The sequence below is a fragment of the Haliotis asinina genome, chromosome 15 (assembly GCF_037392515.1).
Source record: "Haliotis asinina isolate JCU_RB_2024 chromosome 15, JCU_Hal_asi_v2, whole genome shotgun sequence".
Classification (NCBI taxonomy): domain Eukaryota; kingdom Metazoa; phylum Mollusca; class Gastropoda; order Lepetellida; family Haliotidae; genus Haliotis; species Haliotis asinina.
Window position 1 is genome coordinate 33,149,906 of NC_090294.1, and position 20,652 is coordinate 33,170,557.

Here is a 20,652-nt window from a genome sequence, read left to right on the forward strand (position 1 = left end):
ATAATGTAGATTCAGGCATTAACGGGATTTCAAGTGTGGCAGTGATGTAACTATGAATGAGTGTGAGTGTTGCCCTCAATATGGCAACCAGCGTTTATATAGATATTTACTAAGTCATTTCCCGATAGTTCGGGCACAAACGAACATCGTTAACACTGTGGAATGCCCTCGAATAAGAGTACCGGAAGTAGACACATAGAAAACTAGGAGCAGATAAATTCCAGAAAACCAGAATGCTAAAAGTGTTGACCAGCTATTAAAATGAAATGTGACCCATCATATTTAATATTCGAAACACTAAATGTTGTGACCCAATAATAATCATTACTTAATTTATGACAAAAATATACAAAAAGTACACACTCGTAACAATAACAACAAGAGATATCACTGTGAGCAATGTAGAAAATGTTATTCCTAGCTGAATGCACTTCAGAGTCACAAATATGAAAGGATTCTGAAGAGGAAGGGAAGTAAAACAGCTGCAGCAACCTTGGCAAAACGCCCCTGTCTGCAGCCTAAGACTGACAGCAACATTCTGGACAGAGATGCCATCTGTAATTGGTGTGGCCATTGGAAATGCTTGCTGCCAAACAAGCTATTCTGCTTGGGTGACCAATTTCTCAGAAACTGAAAAGCAGTTGGCCAAGGCTTTTCAACATTTTGTTGTGATGAAAGGTATAAGAAATCCCCTCAGTACCCCCAAGTTCCAGAGACTGACAATTCTAAAATATTCAATATTTTGTATTGCGCAAGCAAAGGCAAGATACAAAGATTCACAATAGAGGTGTCATGTACAATGCAACTGAGTTACATCCTAAGTGATGGGTCACAAATATAATTTCAACACACCAAAGTCTTGTTTTGTGAGTGAGAAACAGTAATACTGAGTGTAACGCAGCGAGCGGTCAGGCAACGGTTATGCAGGTCAAGCACTGACGGAGAGGCAGGCAGTTTGATGTTAGCTGAATGATGTACTCCAGTTAATCCGTATGTGTGTCAACACAGCAACTTTATATACACAGTCACTGATTCCTGAATATTCCGGCAAAGCATGGAACCTTTACCACATTTCGCGATCAACAAGTCAAACACACCAAAGGGAGGTAACTCTAAAGTGCTACCTTAAAGGCCTGCTGCTAAAATACTAACAGCACTGAGCATTTATGATACAAAATGTGACCCATAATAACTATCATGTAAAACTCTAAACATTGTGACCCAGAAATAATTATCACCCCATCAATAATACAATTTACAGAAAATACACTCTCATAACGATTTGTATACCTCTTCTCAGGAGTTTCAGCCTGAGGGGAGTAGTTAGGATATTAGAGGGCATCATACAACTTGAGGTGAATACAGCTGAATATGCTCCCCTGTCAGTATGTTCACACATTCCTCTCACCAAGTATTTGGCAGATAAGAAAGCTATACTGAATATCCATAATAATGACCAAAAATGTTTTTAGTGTTGGTTGTTTTGCACCCTTTAGATAGAAAGCAACATCCTGAGAGGGTTTGTAAAATATCGCCCATTTCTTGTTGAATCTTCATGGCATAGATTTTCCCATACCTCTTTTCCATATCCCACAATTTGAGAACCAAAACCAGATCTCAGTGAATGTCTTTGGGTTTCAGCATATCAGCAAGTATAAGTTCAACAAAACAGTAGATTTATTGCTGCTCTCTCAGGGAGAGAAGAGACATTTTGTCTGATCAGAAATTTCAGTCGCCTCATGGAAAACAGAACAAAAGATGATGGGGGCAACATTTTACTGTAGAAACTGCCTGCATGGATCTAGCAGACAGGATTTGTTATAGGATCATTCCCTTCATTGTTCTGAACACAGTCCGCAGAAGATCCGATAAATAAATGAATATACATTTGAAATAATATGAAATACATTTCCTCCTCCATTGGAAATTTGAGATTAAGCAGTTCTCTCCACTTTCTTTCAGCACCCCTAGATACTTTAGTTAGAAATCTGGGGAAGAAAGATCCATCCCAGTTCTTTTATTTAAGACAAGAATTTCCAATCCCTTCTTAGACAAAATCATAGCTGCAATCATATCCCTATGACTTCATAGATTGTGAAACTAAATTTGCATTGACTCAGCTTCCCAAACAAGCAGATTTGTTTCAGTTAGTTAACTGGACATTCTTTCTCTGATAAAGATTATGCATATGCACACAATGTCTGGTCTTCATTTGAAATTTGAAACATGGGAGAATATTCCTAATTCATTTAACAAACAGAAACATGTCTCACTCTCAGTTTATCTCAGTCAGGGAATGGTTCTCTCCAAAATTCATCAAGCCATTCAGTTCATGCAGACACCATGGCTGAAACCATTCATTGATTTCAAGACAGAGAAATGTTGGCAGTCTACAAATAAGACTGACAAAGCTTTTTTCAAACTGCTGAATAACTCTTGTTTTGGCTGCAGCATGGTGAATGTGCGAAAGCATGTCAGTGTGGAACTTGTTAATTCTGACAAACGTCTCTGAAAGTTGTGTGCCAAGCCCACTTTTGAAGCATTCAAAATTTTTAACCCAGATTTGGCCACTGTTCACATGAAGAAGGTAATTTAGTTGATCAGCCTCTGTACGCTGGATTTTCCATATTAGTTCTATCCAAAGTGCACATGTACAACTTTCGCCATAACTTCATAAAACCAAACTATAGTTCCAAAGCACACTTGTGTTTTACTGACACAGACTTCCTGCCCTACGAAATTGTAACCCCTGACCTGTATGCTGACATGGGAAAACATGCAGATGTCAAGAAACAATGAAAATAACTTTGGAAAATTCAAAGATGAAATGGGGAAGGGTGGGGGGTGGGTAGGGGGTGAGGGAATGACGATTGAGTTTGTTGGTCTCCACCTCAAAATGTATTCCATGTTTCATATAGAAACAGAAACAAACACAGTTGGAGATGAAGTTGGAATAGTACTTGATGCAGAGAAGAAGACAGCCAAAGGCATTGGTGAAACCATAAAAAACAAACATCTTCGCCGTGAACTGTACAAACAGTGTCTCTTGGAAAAAGTAGAATTCAGACAAATTCAGAGTAAAAGCCCCCTCAGCTGTACACTGCTTGCATCAACAAAATCAGTCTTTCCCTTTTGGATGACAAATGTTTTGTGTTAAAGCATGGGGTCCACACACTTGCCCACAGCCATTACAAGATTAAGTCAGTTTCAGACTTGTAATCCCCTCATAAATATGTATTTTGAGGAATGCATTTCATACCTAGTCTGCTAGGGTTCTTGAAAAGCTGTCTCATCCACTGACATAATTTATCAGCATTGGGGTTGATATGTCTGGCAAACAACTGGACTTGTAGTCTATCCACAGGAGAGTTAAATAGAGTCACATAGTGGGAATTCAGAGCGATGTCACATGACTCTTTCTCCCGTGGAAATACATTTTGTAACAACAGAAAAACAATAAGATTTGTGTAATGAGAAGTTCGTGTAAATAATTGACTGACACTTTTATCATCCTTGGCCTCAGACATCAAGTCATCCAAAACAAGCAAGTTGTCATTTCTAGCATCAAAGTAGGTATTGTGGAGTACGTCGTAGGGAATTCCTTTCACAAACTTCACATGGGGTACTGTTCACTGAACACCTGGTACAGAGGCTGCCACTGGGTGTAGCACCAGACAACGTGATTAGGTGCTGGCTGTATACATCCATGGGTAAGAAGGTTGTATACAAACATAGATTTACCACTGCCAGGAGTACCCACAATGACTGCATTAGAGGGGATGGTAAATTTGAAATGTTCTCCTTCATTCTGAGGGTTGTTGTTGTTGCTCCTGGGGCTGCTGTTGCTGATTATAACCATCATGCTTGATATTCGTACAACGTTTCAAGCTATCAGGCCAGGCGTAAGTCTTACAACACACTGGACAGGAGTGCATGTTGACAGTTTAACAGTCTAACAGTTGCTGAAATTCTCAAGAGGCCAAGGAAGTCATGGACTATGGTGTTGCAAACTGTTTTGAAAGGAAAAGCTCAGGATGCTTATTCAGCCTTGTCAGCACAGCAAAGCTCAGATTATGATCTTGTCAAGAGTACACTTTTGAAAGCTTATGAGTTAGTGAATGAGGCTTATCATCAGAAATTCAGAAATGCTCACAAAAGGGACAATGAAGCTTTTGTAGAGTCTGCTAGAGAAAAGGAAACATTGTTTGATAGGTGGTGTGAGTCTAAGGAAGTCACAGATTTTGATGGTTTGAGACAGTTAGTGTTGATGGAAGATTTCATGCAGAGTGCTCATGCTGACCTTAAGACTTATTTGGATGAACAAAAGGTTGATGACTTACACAAGGCAGCAATGTTGGCAGATGATTATTGCTTGACTCACAAGAGTTATTTTAAATCTCCAGGTAATACAAAGTTTTCTGGCCAAACGGGCTTTTCTCCGGTTAAGACTTCAGGACATGCAGGTTACAGTGGTGTTAGAACAGGTTCAAATTCTAGTGGCAAGCAGTCGCATACTTTTCAGTCTAAGCCTAAGACTACCAGTGGTTCTGATCCTGTTTGTGTGTATTGTAAGAAGCCAGGTCATTTGGTGTCTGCATGTTACAAACTCCAGTTCAGAAATCAGGCTACAGGTTCCCCAAATGATTTTGTGTCCATCGCATCAGACCTTTTTTTCCTGGTGGTTCTCAGGAGAGTTTTGTTTGTGAGAGTAAGTCTCCAGATTCTGTAGTTCAGAAGGAGTTTTTTGCCCTTTGTGTACAAGGGTTCTGTGTCACTTATGGGAGATAATTCTACCCCACGGCCCGCTATTATCTTGAGGGATACTGGAGCTCTTCAATCTCTGATTTTGAAGGACATTTTGCCTTTTTCTGATGAGTCTTCAGCTAACTCAGATGTTTTGCTTCAGGGTATATGTGGCTATTTTTCTGCTCCTCTCCATTTTGTGAATTTGATCTCAGATCTGATTTCAGATGAGGTGAAAGTTGGTGTTCTTGACTCTCTCCCAGTTCCAGGTGTCGATTTGTTGATCGGTAATGATCTTATGAGGGTCAAAGGTGCTGATCCAATTGTCACTGTTTCGCCGGAGAGTTCAGTTAGTTAGTTGGAGGAAATTTCTGGGTATTTTTCCTTCTTGTGCAGTGACTTCTTTGCAGAATGATACCATTCATGATTTGTCAGTTTGTTATTACTACAAAGATGGTGTTCTGATGAGGAAATATAGGTCGCCGGATGTTCCTGTGGAGGATGAATGGAAATTGTACCATCAAATTGTGGTACCAAAATTATTTCGGAAGCATGTACTTTCATTGACACATGAAAGTCCCATGGCAGGTCATTTGGGTGTAAACAAAATTTGTAAGAAAATTTTGGCACATTTCTTTTGACCCACACTATCTAAAAGCAAGTGAATTGGCCAGAAGAAACTTAAAAGTTTCACAAGAAAGACTGAAGCTAAACTATGACAAAAAGTCAAAAGAGAGAAATTTCACTTGTGGTGAGAAAGTGTTAGTTCTGCTTCCCATTGCTGGTCAGCCACTGAGAGCAAGATATCAAGGTCCATATATTGTTGACAAAAAGGTTAGCAGCACAGACTATGTCGTCCTGATGCCTGGTCATCATATACAGAAGAGATTGTGTCATGTGAACATGATTAAGAAATATCATGACAGGTCAGAAACCAAACATGTCAATTGTATTGCCACACTCTCCCCAGTTACTGATTGTACTAAAGACAACTGTGAAAATGTTGACAACATTGATGATTGTGTTAGCAATGTGAAGCTTGATGATCTTAGTGATAATGTTTCACCAAAGTTGAGAAATTCTGATGTGTTAGCTCACATTGATGAGAAACTGTCACATTCATCCCCTGAGCAGAAAGTTCAGATGTCAGATTTGATTCATGAGTTCTCTCACTTATTTCCTGATGTGCCTGGTCGAACCGATGTTGTTAGCCATAATTTAGATGTAGGTGATGCTGAGCCTGTAAAACAACACCCTTATCGGATGAATCCAGTGAAGCGTGAAATTCTATGGAAGGAGTTGAAATACATGCTGGACAATGACATTATTGAACCCAGTGACAGTCCATGGAGTTCACAATGTGTTCTTGTGCCGAAGAGTGGAGGTGGCTGGTGCTGCTGTGCTGACATGAAAGCTGTCAATGCGCTCTCACGAACTGACTTGTATCCTATTCTGAGAGTGGACAATTGCATTGATCGCATTAGTCAAGCCAAGTATAGAAGTACGTTTGACTTACTGAAGGGCTTCTGACAGATTCCACTTACAGACCGTGCAAAGAAAATATCGGCATTCACTACACCAGATGGACTGTATCAATACAAGGTGATGCCGTTTGGTCTGAAGCGACATTAAAGGCAAAGACACATTAAGGTCAAAGACAATGTTTGTGCTGATGCACTTTCCAGGGTATAAATGTATTGATGATGCTATATGTATGTAACTGCATTTTGTCATAGTAATTCTGCAGGAAGTTTCTCATAGTACTCATATTATTACATGTCATGGTATTATGTTATTATTGCTATGATTGTAACAGAAAGTTTCTGCGAAACTTTCTTTTCCTCAAGGGGGAGAGAGGGAGAGTGTTACGAGTGTGTATTTCCTGTACATTTTGTTACTAATTCAGTAAAAATTATTATTGGGTCACAACATTTAGTGTTTTGAATAATAATTATGAGGGTCACATTTCATTTTAATAGATGGTCAACACTTTTAGGATTCTTGTTTTCTGAAATGTATGTGCTCCTAGTTTTCTATGTGTTTACTTCTGGGAGACTTATTCGAGTGCATTCTACAGTGTTGTCATAAGTGCCCGAACTTTCGGGAAATGACTGTATATATATATATATAAAACCTGGTTGCCGTGTTGGGGGCAACACACTCATTCATATTTGCTGGAGTTACATCACTGTCAACGCTTGATAATCCAAAACCTGTCAACGCCTTATCCGCTGTCAGACCAATCGCTGTGTTTACATTCTGCATAGTTGATCTTCTCTCGCACTAAGACTTCGGTGAGTTTGCTTTACTGTATTCTGTGACCTACTGACTTAGATTTTGTCTCTCTTGAATTGTACCTGAAATCAGTATTGTGAAATTGACTTGTTACTTTGTATACCTTGCTCTTGTTGCATAATAATACATAACGTAAACGTTTATGACTTGTCTTTGTTCTGTTTTGCTGGTTCGCAGGGGATTTCTTACATTGTTGTCACAGTAAATTTTTAACAGTAACACTTGTTGCTCTATATATCCACTACGCAGAGTGCCAATGACCCTGAGGGATCCAGCTATTGAATTTCCTTGGATACCCAACCATCTGACTTCCTTCTGACCTTCTCTCCTTCTGGCTTTAAGCACTTTTTCCATGCTTATCTGCTGTCTGAAGTTCATTTGCATAAAAAGTACCACTGACTGGATCCTCAGTCATGTCTTTGACGTTATAGACTGGTGTCCCACCCTTGTAGTATCATCTGCTGATAATGAATAATTTCCTCCATCCATTTCTCTCAATAGTCTCGTTGAAAGACATGTCTTAAATGTGACAGTCACACCTGATCACCTACTTTGAAAGTAGGCTTTCCTTCTGGTTTCATTCATCTTCTCTGCTTTGGGTTTGCATTGTTTGATCAGTGGGTTAATGTACTGTTCTTTCCGAACAACAGATTCATTATTCACGTTTATATCCATGGTTGATCGCTCATTGAGTGATCTATCAGGTCTGTGATTATAATCATTCACCACGTCTCGCAATACTGGTGACGCATTTCTATAATTAGTTCAGCTCCATGGACAGAACTGTCAAAGTACTATCACGACACAAGAGTATATACATATTGTTTCTCTGTGAGTAGGAGACTCTGAGAAAGAATGTGTGGGACAAGCCAACAAGAAGAAACTGGCACAAAATCACTTTCTCTTCTCCCATCTTTTTCTTCTCTTGTCTTCATGCCAGTGACGCAGAACGATTTGGTTTCTCTGCCGGTCCTGAAGTCCACCCTGACACTTCCAAGCAGCGACCATGACCGGTGTGTTGACTTCCACCTGGGAGGGGACAGCAACAGAAATGCTGTAACTTCTAGACCATAAATGCCACTTCTATAGTAATGCACCATAAACAAAGTCACTACAACAAGTGTCCATGTGCTGATCTGATGTAGAACTTGACCTTCTGTAACCTCTTGCTTATTCTAATGCAAGTGTCCTGGCTTGTGCATTCCAATATAGTTCATGATGACCTAACCTCCAGTAATCCCATGCTGATAAAAGTTTCATGTTAACAGAGTAGTGTTGCTTACATTGTTGTGTGTTACTTGAGAGTGTCTTTGGCAAACGCTTGGCATGGAATGACAGTGTGTATTTCGAACGTTTGATTGCACCATTTCGAAGGTGGAGTGTCTGGATGAGGTGACATGACAATTCAGACACAAATTAAAAATTATTCATTTCAGCTGCTGTTTACAATACTTTGTATAAATGCATTATTTCAGTCTAGAACCATTGTTTCATTCTTTCAGTCCAGATTCAAAGCATTTAGTGAGGGTTGAGACAAAACTTTGTTAATGTGTTCGTGAGGTTGATATGGAGATTTATCATGCATAGAACTTCATACTTGTTTGATATTTAACTTGGACCTATGAATCTCCATACCAAACTCACTAACACATGGTAACTTAGAGTGTGAGTAATATCCAATGAGGAAATTGGCGTGATATGGTTAGACTTGTGTCATATTTATCACAATCCTATTTGCATCTCCAGTGACACTGAGTGCACATGAGCCATGTAGACAGCTTGTAAGTATTGCAAACTCTTACCTCTCATCTCACATTACTTATCAACTTTAAGAATGACAAGCCTCACCACATTTAGTTATAATATTATCATGGTGGTGAAAAGCAATAATTATTCCTCCCTTTCTTCATCATTCAATCCGTCATTCAAGAAGACCAGCATTGTGTGTTATGATTAGAATACCTGGACAAGCCTATGGTCACAAGTTTACTTTTGCTGGGAAGTAAATATTACTCTCACTGTCTTTACTGCTGTAATAACTGCTCTTGTATTATCTTGACCCTTTAAGTCTGAGTTGTACTGCCAAAGTGATACTTTTGTTAACTTTCATTTTGTTTATTTTAGAACACAACTGTTAATTATGTCACAGCTTTGTTGTATTTTTGGTTTCATACCCAGTTCATAAATGAATGATTTCTGGTTAACACTCAAACTGGAAATTAACAGGTAAACTGTCCCATTCCAAAATCTACAAGATACCAAGTGGCGTGGAATGACCCAATATGGCACATACTGAAATGGAAGACGATGTCATGGAGCATACATATAAATTCATGGTACACATGAAAAAAGTATAAGTGATTTTTTTGACAGGAAAGTGCTGAAGGGAGCACTGTAAGAACAATATCGAAGGAATAAGAATGGCTGGTGATATCAGGTGGGTGAGTCGGCCTTTGAATCATTACTGAAGAAACACTGAACAAAGTATGTAACAGAGGCCAAACATTTTCAACCATAAAAGATATCATATTTTTTATGCTCTTGGGGAAAGTATTATAGATGAAACGGCAAAATTAAAAGTTATCCATCCATTACAGAGGAAGTGGGAACAACCCTTGAACCAAACATTTGTCTTCCTTGCCATTCACATAACAAAACCAGAGGTTAGAAAACTAGTTATTTTATTCTAAAAACCTGCCATGGAAGATGGAACAGTAAAAGTCTACTAGTTCAATTTAAAATCCATTCAGTTTCATAAAATAATAGTGAGTGAGTGAGTGAGTTTAGTTTTATGTCGCACTTAGCAATATTCCAGCTATATGGCGACGGTCTGTAAATAATCGAGTCTGGACCAGACAATCCAGTGATCAACAACATGAGCATCGATCTGCGCAATGGGGAACCGATGACATGTGTCAACCAAGTCAGCTAGTCTGACCACCCGATCCCGTTAGTCGCCTCTTACGACAAGCATAGTCACCTTTTATGGCAAGCATGGGTTGCTGAAGGCCTATTCTACCCCGGGACCTTCACGGGTACATAAAATAATAGAAAAAACATTCATATTGTATGCATCTGAATAATAAGAGCTTCCATAAATTGGCACTTCCTGTAGAATGTGAAGCTGTAGGCTATAATCAGCAAACATAATTGCAAACTCAAACATTGCTAGTTACAAAAATAGAAATTACAGGTCATTAAGAGGGTCATTTTTATGTCAGTGATTTTCCACAACAGTTTCATAAACTTAGTCACAAGGTATTGTCATATGTTTGTAAAGTCTGTGTTGCTGAATTGTGAAGCTAGGCCACATACTTCAAAAGTGTACGATATTTGCATTATGTGTCACTTAAGGTACTATACATATAATGATGAATTTATGACTTGGGAGCATCCTTGTCATAATGATAAATTGAGCAAATAATGTCTAACAGTATTATCAATATAAACGACTTACCATCCCAAGAGCAACCTGACGTGCATATGACAGTAACATTGTCTGGTCAATGAAGTTCTCTTCTGTCAAAAAACAGATACTATGTATTAGACGCTATTAAAAAATCTCACAAGAATGCAAGAACAGCCGTTACCTTGAGTAGTATGAGAACTGAGAGATTTGGACAAGTTCCCCCCAAAACCTAAATTAGGCTTAATAAAGACTCCATCAATGACGAATCAATCAGCATGGTTGAATGAGACCATCATCATTGACATCCTGGTCATCTGTCCACTTTTACTGTATCCACCGACCTGTGGAGGTAAGGGGTTTAAAACAACCCATGCTTGCCATAAACGGCGACAATGCTTGTCATAACAGGCAACTAACAGGATCGGGTGGTCAGGCTCGCTCACTTGGTTGACATGTCATCAGTTCCCAGTTCTGCAGATTGATGCTTATGCTGTTGATCACTGGATTGTCTAGTCCAGACTTGGTTATTTAGAGACTGCCACCATATACCTGGAATATTACTGAGTGCGGCATAAAACTATACATGATTGTATCCAACTTTGTTCAAGGCATCATCATATGCAAAACCCGTACCTGGATACGAGCTCACAATTGCATGGTGCATTTTCAAACTGTTAACCTGACTAAGCTTCCACAATTTGTTGCTAGGTTGGTTATGTTATATGTGAACGTATTAGAGTCCAGACATAATAAGGAGTTTACAAAAATGGATCAGGATGTATTATTGGATGAAGTGTGGAAGTCGCTGTAAAAAATGGGATTATCCAGGCAAAAAGATGCTTATTCTGAGTATGTGTTGAGATGGGGATTTACAAGTATTGTGATGAGGGAAGAGGGCAATGAAAATGCAGATTTTATGGTTAGTGTTGGACAGGAAAACTTTCGAGAAAGGTTGTAGATTGATAACTTTGTATCCACCACTTTTACAGTCTCGCCTAAAACCGTGAAACCATCTTTTTATTATGACAGTAACACTGTGCAGTGAGGCACAAACATCAAGTCCTCTCTAACGAATCCTGTTGGTGGCCCTTCTATCAACTAGTACAGGTTCAGTTCACCATCTTTGATGTTGACTTGCTCAACATTATATGTTTGTACATTTTCTGCTGCGTCGTTGTATTCACCCAGCTGGTACACATACTTAACACAGTTTTAGTGCAATGTGCTGCTGATGATTCGGTGGCGACAGATTTCATTTCAACGGTTTTGAAGGGCCTCTTGCCCATGAGTCCGGTGACTTCGTTATTGCGGTAAGTATGCAACCCATTCTGTACATCTGTTTTGGGGATTGATTAAATCCTGCAAGTACTGGTGTGAGGGTGTGAGAATAGACGTTTGGCTAAGCTGTGATTCAGTCTCTTCATGATAGCTTAGCTGTGGTCGGCTCCATCTCAAATGGACTCGATGCTTGGCCAAAAGCCAAGATACCACTCCCATGAACTCACGACCAGGATCAATTTGCAAGACAACAGACCAGGTTAAGTGACTGCATTTGTAAAGGAAGCTTTGGCAACAGTGGTTGATTCTTTTGATATTAACAGTTCCATATCTTTGCAGCTACTGGCAACATTCACGCCTGCTGAGGTAAACTTGCCAAAGAGCTTGTTTTTTAAGCCAAGTTTTGGCTACATCGTTGGAGACTTGAGCAGCATTAGGATTCAGGATTTCAGGATGGCACTCATGTCTTTCCAGTATCTTTAGTAAAATTTCTCTAGGTATGTATTGCATGTGTTTTGATTATTTGTGTGTGTCCCCATCGATGGTCACCTATCGTTTCGAGTCCATGGGAGACAGCAACATGTTGTTCATTCTCAGTAGGTATATCCTGTATTTGTCACTTTTCAACATGTTCATTTGGTATTTCAATGTGAGTTTTGAAGAGGTCTAACTTGAAATTGGCGTGTTTCATATGTTTTTTCCCCACATAGTTTTTCACAACTTTCTGATTTTGTTGTCATCTGCTTTCTTGATGTATTAAATTTTGGGTCTCAAGCCAATGTATTCCATGATCAGTGTGCCCATGCATTTGTCCTTTATCTTGTCAAGCACTTTTTTTAAGGTGTCCTGCATTGGGTGGTCTTTCAGGTAGTTGTGGTGTTGTACAGGTGGTTTTCTACACGTCTTTGTACATGTCTTTGGAGTGAATTTCCAACAGCAAGGAATCCGTGTCCATGTACAGTACATAAGACTTGTTGCCCTTCTGCTTCTAAAACTCATCAAATGTTTGGATAAGTCAAGGATGCTTATCCCCATGACAGGTTGAATTTGATGTGGCTCTTGTTCATGTGCAGCTCTGCCAAATAGACATCGAATAATTTCCTTTGGCTGAATGCCAGACTGGCTATCAGTTTCACAAGTCTTTACTCCTCAAAAACACTGGTGGTCAGCTTCTGGAAATCTATGTTCATAATTCTGATGTAAGGTCCCATCCAAGGACTTTGATCAAATTTGAGTGTCCTGTGAATCTGCGACATCAACATTGGATGAGGCCGATTTGAATCCCCCTGTGGGTAGATACTGGTCAAAATGAGTTTGGTTGGTCTGTTTGGCTTGTGACCTTCCACATACATGTTGTTGGCTTTGTGTATCATTTGATGGCCATGGAAATCCCACTTCGTAAACCTTACTCTTTGAACAGGTACATGTCATAACTGGTGAATAGTTTCAGTTCCATACTGGTCATTTTCAACAAAGCATCCCAAGAGGGACTGGGGAGGAGAAATACCATGTGTTATCTAGGATGTACTGTTTCAAGTGCATTTATCTGAATATCATGAATACATCTGCTAGCAGCAGCACGTTGGTTTTCAAATAGAGGTCATGGTAGTCGTGCAAATTCTTATAGCCCAGTTTGTCCCACACGATGAGGGCATGCTCATAATCATTAGGGGTGATGGCTAAGTCCATCGAGTTGCTGTGAAAGTGGAGCAGGACCAGCTGCCCTCGTATTTGTAGGGGTAGACACCCTTCCGCTGCAGCAGAGGTCGAGTCTCGGCTTCAGTGCATTGACTGGTGATGTAGAAGTCGTTTGGGTCACTGACATACACTAGACTGTCTAGAGATGACAACAGGAACTGAACACTGTCTACAAATTACAGATCATCTAACAAGGTGATTATTTTTTCATGTTATTGGGGATGCATGATAGGTGACCTTCATGATGGTGTGCATGTTCAAGTGAGAATTCTGGAACATGACGGGGACTTTTATGACTTTGGGATTGAGTGAGTGACAGAGTGAAGTTTGGTTTTACACAACACTCAGCAATATTCCAGCTATATGGCTGCAGTCTGTAAGTAAGAGAGCTGGGACCAGACAATCCAGTGATCAACAGCATGAGCATCGATCTGCGCAATTGCTAACCAATGACATGTGTCAACTGAGTCAGTGAGTTAGTCACCTCTTACAATAAGCACAGTTGCCTTTTATGGCAAGCATGGGTTCTACCAAAGACGTTCATGGGTCATATTCGGATTGATGTTTGAGCTTCAAATTGTATGAGTTGTAAGCCACATCTCAGCATTTACTGGTGACATGGCAGTTATCTCTCATGGAATCACCACACAAGGGTTTGTTGAACTAGTGGCTGTGAGTGCTGTTGGTATGAACTCGCCAATTGTGTTGGGTATAACGCATGGGGATGATGGTGTACAACTTTTTCCTGGTGATTTTCTCTTTGCATTGGAAACATGTAAACGTACACGCATGCTTCATGTTCTCACGTGTGCGTGAAACTTTTTCTGGGGAGGAGCGCTGGTGCTGACGTTTGTGATCAGGAAGTCAGCATAGATGATTTGATTTTTGTGGTTGACAAATTTTAAGATGTTGTCATTTTCATTGGGGATGTCAATTTGGAATGCCGTCTGTCCCATGTTGTCGCAATCTTCCCCTTGTAATACAAGCAGGTTGGCTTGCATGAAACTCTGCAGGCACCATTTGCAAAAGTGTTTCTTTCCAACTTTTTTCGATTGGTTGTGCAACAGTCTGCTAAAACTTTTTCTCCATGTGTACTTTTTCTCTCATGAATAAATTAATCATCTTGTGTCCGTTTAGGAGGGAGCTGATCCTGTGCATGATTGTTTTGTTTCCGTCATGCCCAAGACATTGATGGCGATGTGGTTGTTCTGTAGTTTTGTTTTGGTGATTTGGGAGATGGGGTGGGTTCATCTATGCCATCCCTGTTTTGCCTATCATGTTTGGGACAGCGCGAAGGTCATTACGGACCGAATATTGTTCGAATGAGCCTTAGCCAGAAACCATGCAGACTGATACCCACATAAAATCATTGCCTTTGTTTTTAATGTTAACAATAGCACATTTTTTCTTGCAGTAGAGTGGCCAGTTCAGGAACGATTTGCCTTTAAGAGGTTCGTACTTGGCTATATCCAGTATCCAGACAGACGGACCCATCCTGAACCCACATGCATGTAGCATTCCAGGGTTGGCTTTGCTAAGCCTGGCGTACCTGAGTTGTGTTAAATCAATAAATGGCTTGCACGTATCTCCCTTTGTCTATATTGAGTTGGGCGTCCACAAATATAAAATTTATTTTGCCTTCAGCTTGAGCTTCTTTGGTGATTTAGATGGTAAGCCCCTTCCAGCTGTTTGTGTGGATTGCATGTCCAGCCACAGTGCGCATCTGTTATTCCAGTAAGTCCCAATCATCACCTCGTTGACTTCCAGCACATGCTGTTTGATGGCCAGTCGAGCCCTCCTGGGGACAATGACATCATTCCCACCCAGGTGTGGGAATCGAACCAGCACCATTTGGTTGTGATCAAACATGCTCGGATTGTTGGTGTCGGTCATTTACCAAAGCATATTTTACACATATTTTACACATATTTTACTTTTTCCACAGTTCTAACTCTTTCCTGAGACTTCTGCACAATCAAATGACCTTTCCAAATTATTAACAATTTTTTTGGTCTTTTCTCCAATAATAATACCTATGACCTATGGGGGGTTTCAAGTAAATTTTCCAAATCGTTTTTTCAAAATCATCCCTTTTTGTATACTCCTGAGTACATCTTAACTCTCATCCAAAAATAAATCATCCCAAACTTAAGCACATTAATGATGGTCTCATTCGACCACCCTCAATTATTCATCACAACAAGGTTTTTGTGGAATTGGTCAAAAACTATCAGTTCTTATACTACTTCTCTGAATGTGGACTGAACAAGTTATAGACTGAAGTTTCACTATTGGCAGCAATAGTACTGAATTTGAAATATTAACAACAATGATAATAATTTTTCGACTACTTAATTCCTGAAAGTTGTTTCTGATCCAAAGTTAGACTTAAAGGGGCACTGATGCGGAACGAATAATGGTTCATACCAACGGTCTAATTACAAAACCAAGTAGCAAATAGGTCAGCACCCGCTCCCTCGACCATAACCTACACGGGGACTGGGCTCCTGTCCACATTAGCAGAATTTCTTCACCCTAAAAAGTGAGGAGGCCGGATGCCCATCATATGCCATTATTTAAAAATATCCATGGTATTCCTTGTCTGATTGTAACAAAATATCCCAGCAGTGTAGTATGTTTTTTTGTGATCCCTGGATGGTATAGTGACTGATCAAATTTGATCATATTTCAGTGTTTATTACCTCGATATTTAATCATGTCATGTGAAAATATGATATCTACATACACGTAGCAAGCCATTTGTTTCATATAAGTCCGAAAGCTTGCAAAGCTTTGTATTTAGATAGTTTTGAGAGTTGGCCCAGGTGTCATTACAAACAGCATACATAAATTTTGGTAGGTACGACCTTGGTTTATTATCTATGCTAACAAACAGCATACGTAAATTTTGGTAGGTACGACCCTGCTTTATTATCTATGATAATAAAAACACACAGTTGATTTATCTGAATTCGTAAACTAATAACAACGACTTTGCCATTGGTAGAGGAATCTGAAAATTTTCTTACGTAAAAAAACTGATTAGACCCATTTACCCAAGTACACAGCAAATGTATATTTCTTATATAACAACAAAGTTCAGTTGGTATCCTCAAAACAGTTTCGACCCATAAGTGTTTTCAGGCTGCATGCGACACAGAGATTACATCTTCCTTGCTGTAACTCGCATTTGATGGTGTAAACCTACACGTGTTATTTGTCATCATTCACTTGATGGTCAGATAATGAATTTATAACGGGTATAATTAGTGGTAACACCAACACTACTCGACATATCTTCCCATTTGGCATTTCTCCTGCCTGGAGTAAATACTCAACATTATAAATTAAGGTCTGTAATGGCAAATGTATTGTATGTTATGTAATTTGTGCATGTAAGTGATGCAATGGGGTTTATCAGCTGAGTTACAAAAACAAACATCGATCAATGGATAAACTGATAACACACTGATGGATTAATTACTTCCACAGTGGATTTGTCAAAAAGGCAGTGTTTATGAGTGTAGATTTACTAATCTATACTGAATACACCCTCTCGTAAAGAACGAGTGTAGAAACAACATCCTTCCTACAAAGAATTAAGCACCACTGCCTTGACTGATTGATTGTTGCTCATTATTGGCTAACTAATGGTGGACATCATACAGTTAGTTGCCAGGTGTGCTGCCCTGGGTGACCAGTGAGATTATGTATACACCAGTGTGAAAAATACTCAAAAGATATGTCACTTTTTCGCATATTAGACTGTTGAAAGACACAAGACATAGAGCAGGATTATTTACCAGCTGCAGGTGAATGGAATGTCGTTCTTTTATGTGGATATTGATGGATACATTCCTGAACGAGGTAACAGCCTGACATTGTTGCTATAACTTTCGTCTGTATTAAACTTAATATATGCATTTTGTTTTCATTTATTTCTTGTAGCATTCAGCAGAATCTGTATGACAGAAAACCTGCACTAGGTAGGGGATGTATGAAATATGATTCACGTTGGCAATCTATACAATGTTTAGATATTAAATCGTGTTAGAAATTCACTGTAAGCATAAGCAGACTGTGTGGGTTTTTTAATTAACTTTCAAAATGCATTCCAATGTGACAGGGAACTTAAGTTTATAAGACAAAATATAAAGACGTACACTGACCAGTATTTTTCAGTACTAAGGTTTTTTTATACCACTGGCACATGAGTAAACTAAAAGGCGTCTGATTTGCTTTCGTACTATCAAAGTAATATGACTTCACCTTTGTTGATCAGTCTACACATAAACTATCAGTTGCGCATATGGTAAGCGCAGCAGAGATCACGAACCAGTCACGAATTCTGGGATATCATCCGGGTACTCACGGGAGAAAAACAATAACAAAACAGACAACCAGTCCATTGAAATTGCTCCACATCAGTGCTCCCTTAATAACATTTTACATCTTGTGTTCATGGTGGTCTTCCCCAAACACTGGTGTGCTCACAGGAACCTCATCTTTCACCTGCGGTCTGAGATCCTGGGGATGGATGGGTGTGTTTGAGGTAGTATTCTAAGAATTACCATCATTTTTGGTAATGACTCAAAAAGGAACATTTACTAGTATTGTTAGTAATTGTTAGTAAACTTACCTCTGGATTATGGTTGCCTATTTCTGTGGAGTACCACAGACATATACAGGAAATATGGAAAAGAAAAAAACGATCTTCAAGTCATGGTTCCCCTGGTGGTATGCCCTTCCACCACTGAGTTATCTCCCCTTAATCCCCATGACACAAGAGCGTGCCCTTTCAACCATCACAAATTGTATGAATAACACAATCTTCTGCCGTGAACAGCAAGGAGGAAACCAAAAATTTAAAATGAGCTAAACCCCACAATCCAGAGGTAAGTTCACTAACAATTACTCACATTACATGTAATTGTTCCTAACAAATCTTATATTTGACAGTATGGGAACTATGACCTAAATTGTACTATATCTACTCCATCTCCATGCGTCTAAAGAGGTCACTAATGCTCTCATCTGATGAGGTGAGAACTTTAAATTAACCAAGTCCTGATCACAACACTGGTATGCATAGGCAACAGTCCCTCTAAGCCATGATGCTAAAGTGTTCTTTGAAATTTCAGAGTTCATATTAGACTAACAAGGTAAAATGAATCTGCGCCGATTTTTTTCTGAAACTGTATGTGTGCTGAATATATCCGCTTAGAGCACAAATAGGACATAACAGTCTAGATCTTTCAGATCGAGAAGACATGTTTGGGAGAGCTGGAGTCCTGTACACTCTTTGGCCTAAGAGTCCTGAAGCTGAAGACTGATCTTTTGCCATAAATTCTGGTAGGGATCTGCATGTGATCTCTTTAGAGTCATCCGAAAGCATGATTGACCTGAAATATAGTGCATGTAGTTCAGACGCTCTTGAGGCTGTAGCAAAGGGACAAAAATTTCGGCGAAGCATACTAAAAGGGCTCATTCAGTGTCCATTGTAAAAGTTCAAGTACTAAGCTCAGGTCCCATTTTGGAAATATGTCAGGAGTAGACACATCCTTAATTTGAAAAGATGTGATAATCTTATGAAAAGAGTTATTAGAGCCTACAGAAAATCCTTGAAGCGATTGTGGATCTGTAGCCTTCGACTGTATCATATCTAAGCTTCCTCTCCAGCCTGAGATAGAGTAAAACTTCAGCAATTTGTGGAATAGTAATGGGTGAATCGAAGAGCTGATGCTGTCATCTCCACTTGATGAATCAAGCTCCACTTGACGAACAGGGCTGACGTAGCTTATTGTTGCGACACGTGGTAAACAGATCTATCATTTGGGACTCCCAACATTGTGTAGGATTTGAAGGCTTTGTCCTGTTCTGTTTGAACAGAAAGTCCGCCAGAATGTTAAACGTGCCCAGAATGTGCCCTGCCCTCAGAAAACATTCCATTAAATCCATTATTGTAAACAACTACTGAATTATCCGAAGTAACAGATGAGATCTTGCTCCCCCTTGCTTGTTCACATAGGAGACTACAGTTGCATTGTCTGTGGCTACCATCACAACCTTCCCTTGGAGACACCAAGTCCAATGTTCGACTGCTCTGAATATGACTAACATTTCGAGAGCATTGATATGCAGACCCTTCTCCTGAACTGACCACATTCCTTGAGCTTGGAGATGACCAATATCTGCCCCCTAGCCCCTGGTAGAAGCATCTGTGTAAATCGTCAGGTCTGGTGCAAGGGTGCTCGTGACAGGACGCTGGCCTCGTTGATCCACCAGGGTAGCTCTCCTTTTAGTTCCTGAGGAAAAGCAAGGCAGGTGTCCAGGTCTAAATGTCTGTTCTTGTTCATCCACACCTGAAACTCCATTAAATAAAGGCTGCCTTGTTGAGGAAAATCTTGAAATGAAGTCAGTGATCACAGAAGTGACATTCAGCAGCATAGAGAAACTGGAGGTGCATTGATGAGGTGTAAAATCCTGTCTCTCTCAGAGTTACCCATTGGTCCGGAAGAGGTAGATGTAAGACATGTGAGCGTCCAAAACTGCCCCTGAAGAATCAGCCCTGATTTGTCGGGAAGTATGATTAGTCCCAAATGAGTAAGCACGTGGATGATGAATTTAGTCTGTTTGACAAGATTCTGACTGATAGTATTCCCCGTTAACAAATCATCCAGATAACAATGAATTGCAATACTCCTGCGATGAAGGAAATTCATCATGGGATTCCTCATCACTGTGAGGAGTCACATGATATTCCAAATGGTAGGACTGGGAATTGAAATCTCTGGCCGTTGATTGCAAATCTGAGATATTTCTAGGAGCATGGATGAATTGGGATCAGTAAATACGCAACTTTTAGATCTAGATCTATGAATTATGCATGAGGATGGATGAGTGCACAGAGGTTGTTGAGCAACTTTATCTTGAACCTTGCGGGCTTTTGTAGAAGGTTTTTGTTTAGAGTCTGTATGTCTATAATCATACACATCTTCTGTGTAAGGAGGTATCGTGACTTGGTAGCACTTTTTTGAGTAGCTGCTGATAGGCGTGGTTCCTGAAGAATAAATCTCCATCCAGACGGCTGGAGGGCAAGATAAAACCCCTTTTTAGCAACTGACAGGATTCATGGGTCCTATGTGAACTGTCTCCAATTTTCTGTGTACCTGGAAATCCGTCCACCAACTGGCAAATTAGTAACTTGAGTCATAAACATGTGATCTAGT

General features: G+C 39.7%; 1 protein-coding gene across 2 annotated transcripts in view; it reads right to left on the bottom strand.

The window, feature by feature from the left end:
• The window catches only part of LOC137265813 (tyrosine-protein kinase receptor torso-like), a 504,354-nt gene that overhangs the window by 32,102 nt on the left and 451,600 nt on the right, over positions 1–20,652 (bottom strand). For both annotated transcript variants that reach the window (XM_067801275.1, XM_067801276.1), the window contains exon 19: positions 10,496–10,557. In XM_067801275.1, coding sequence (XP_067657376.1) covers positions 10,496–10,557 — 62 coding nt within the window. The remainder of the gene's footprint in view (positions 1–10,495; positions 10,558–20,652) is intronic.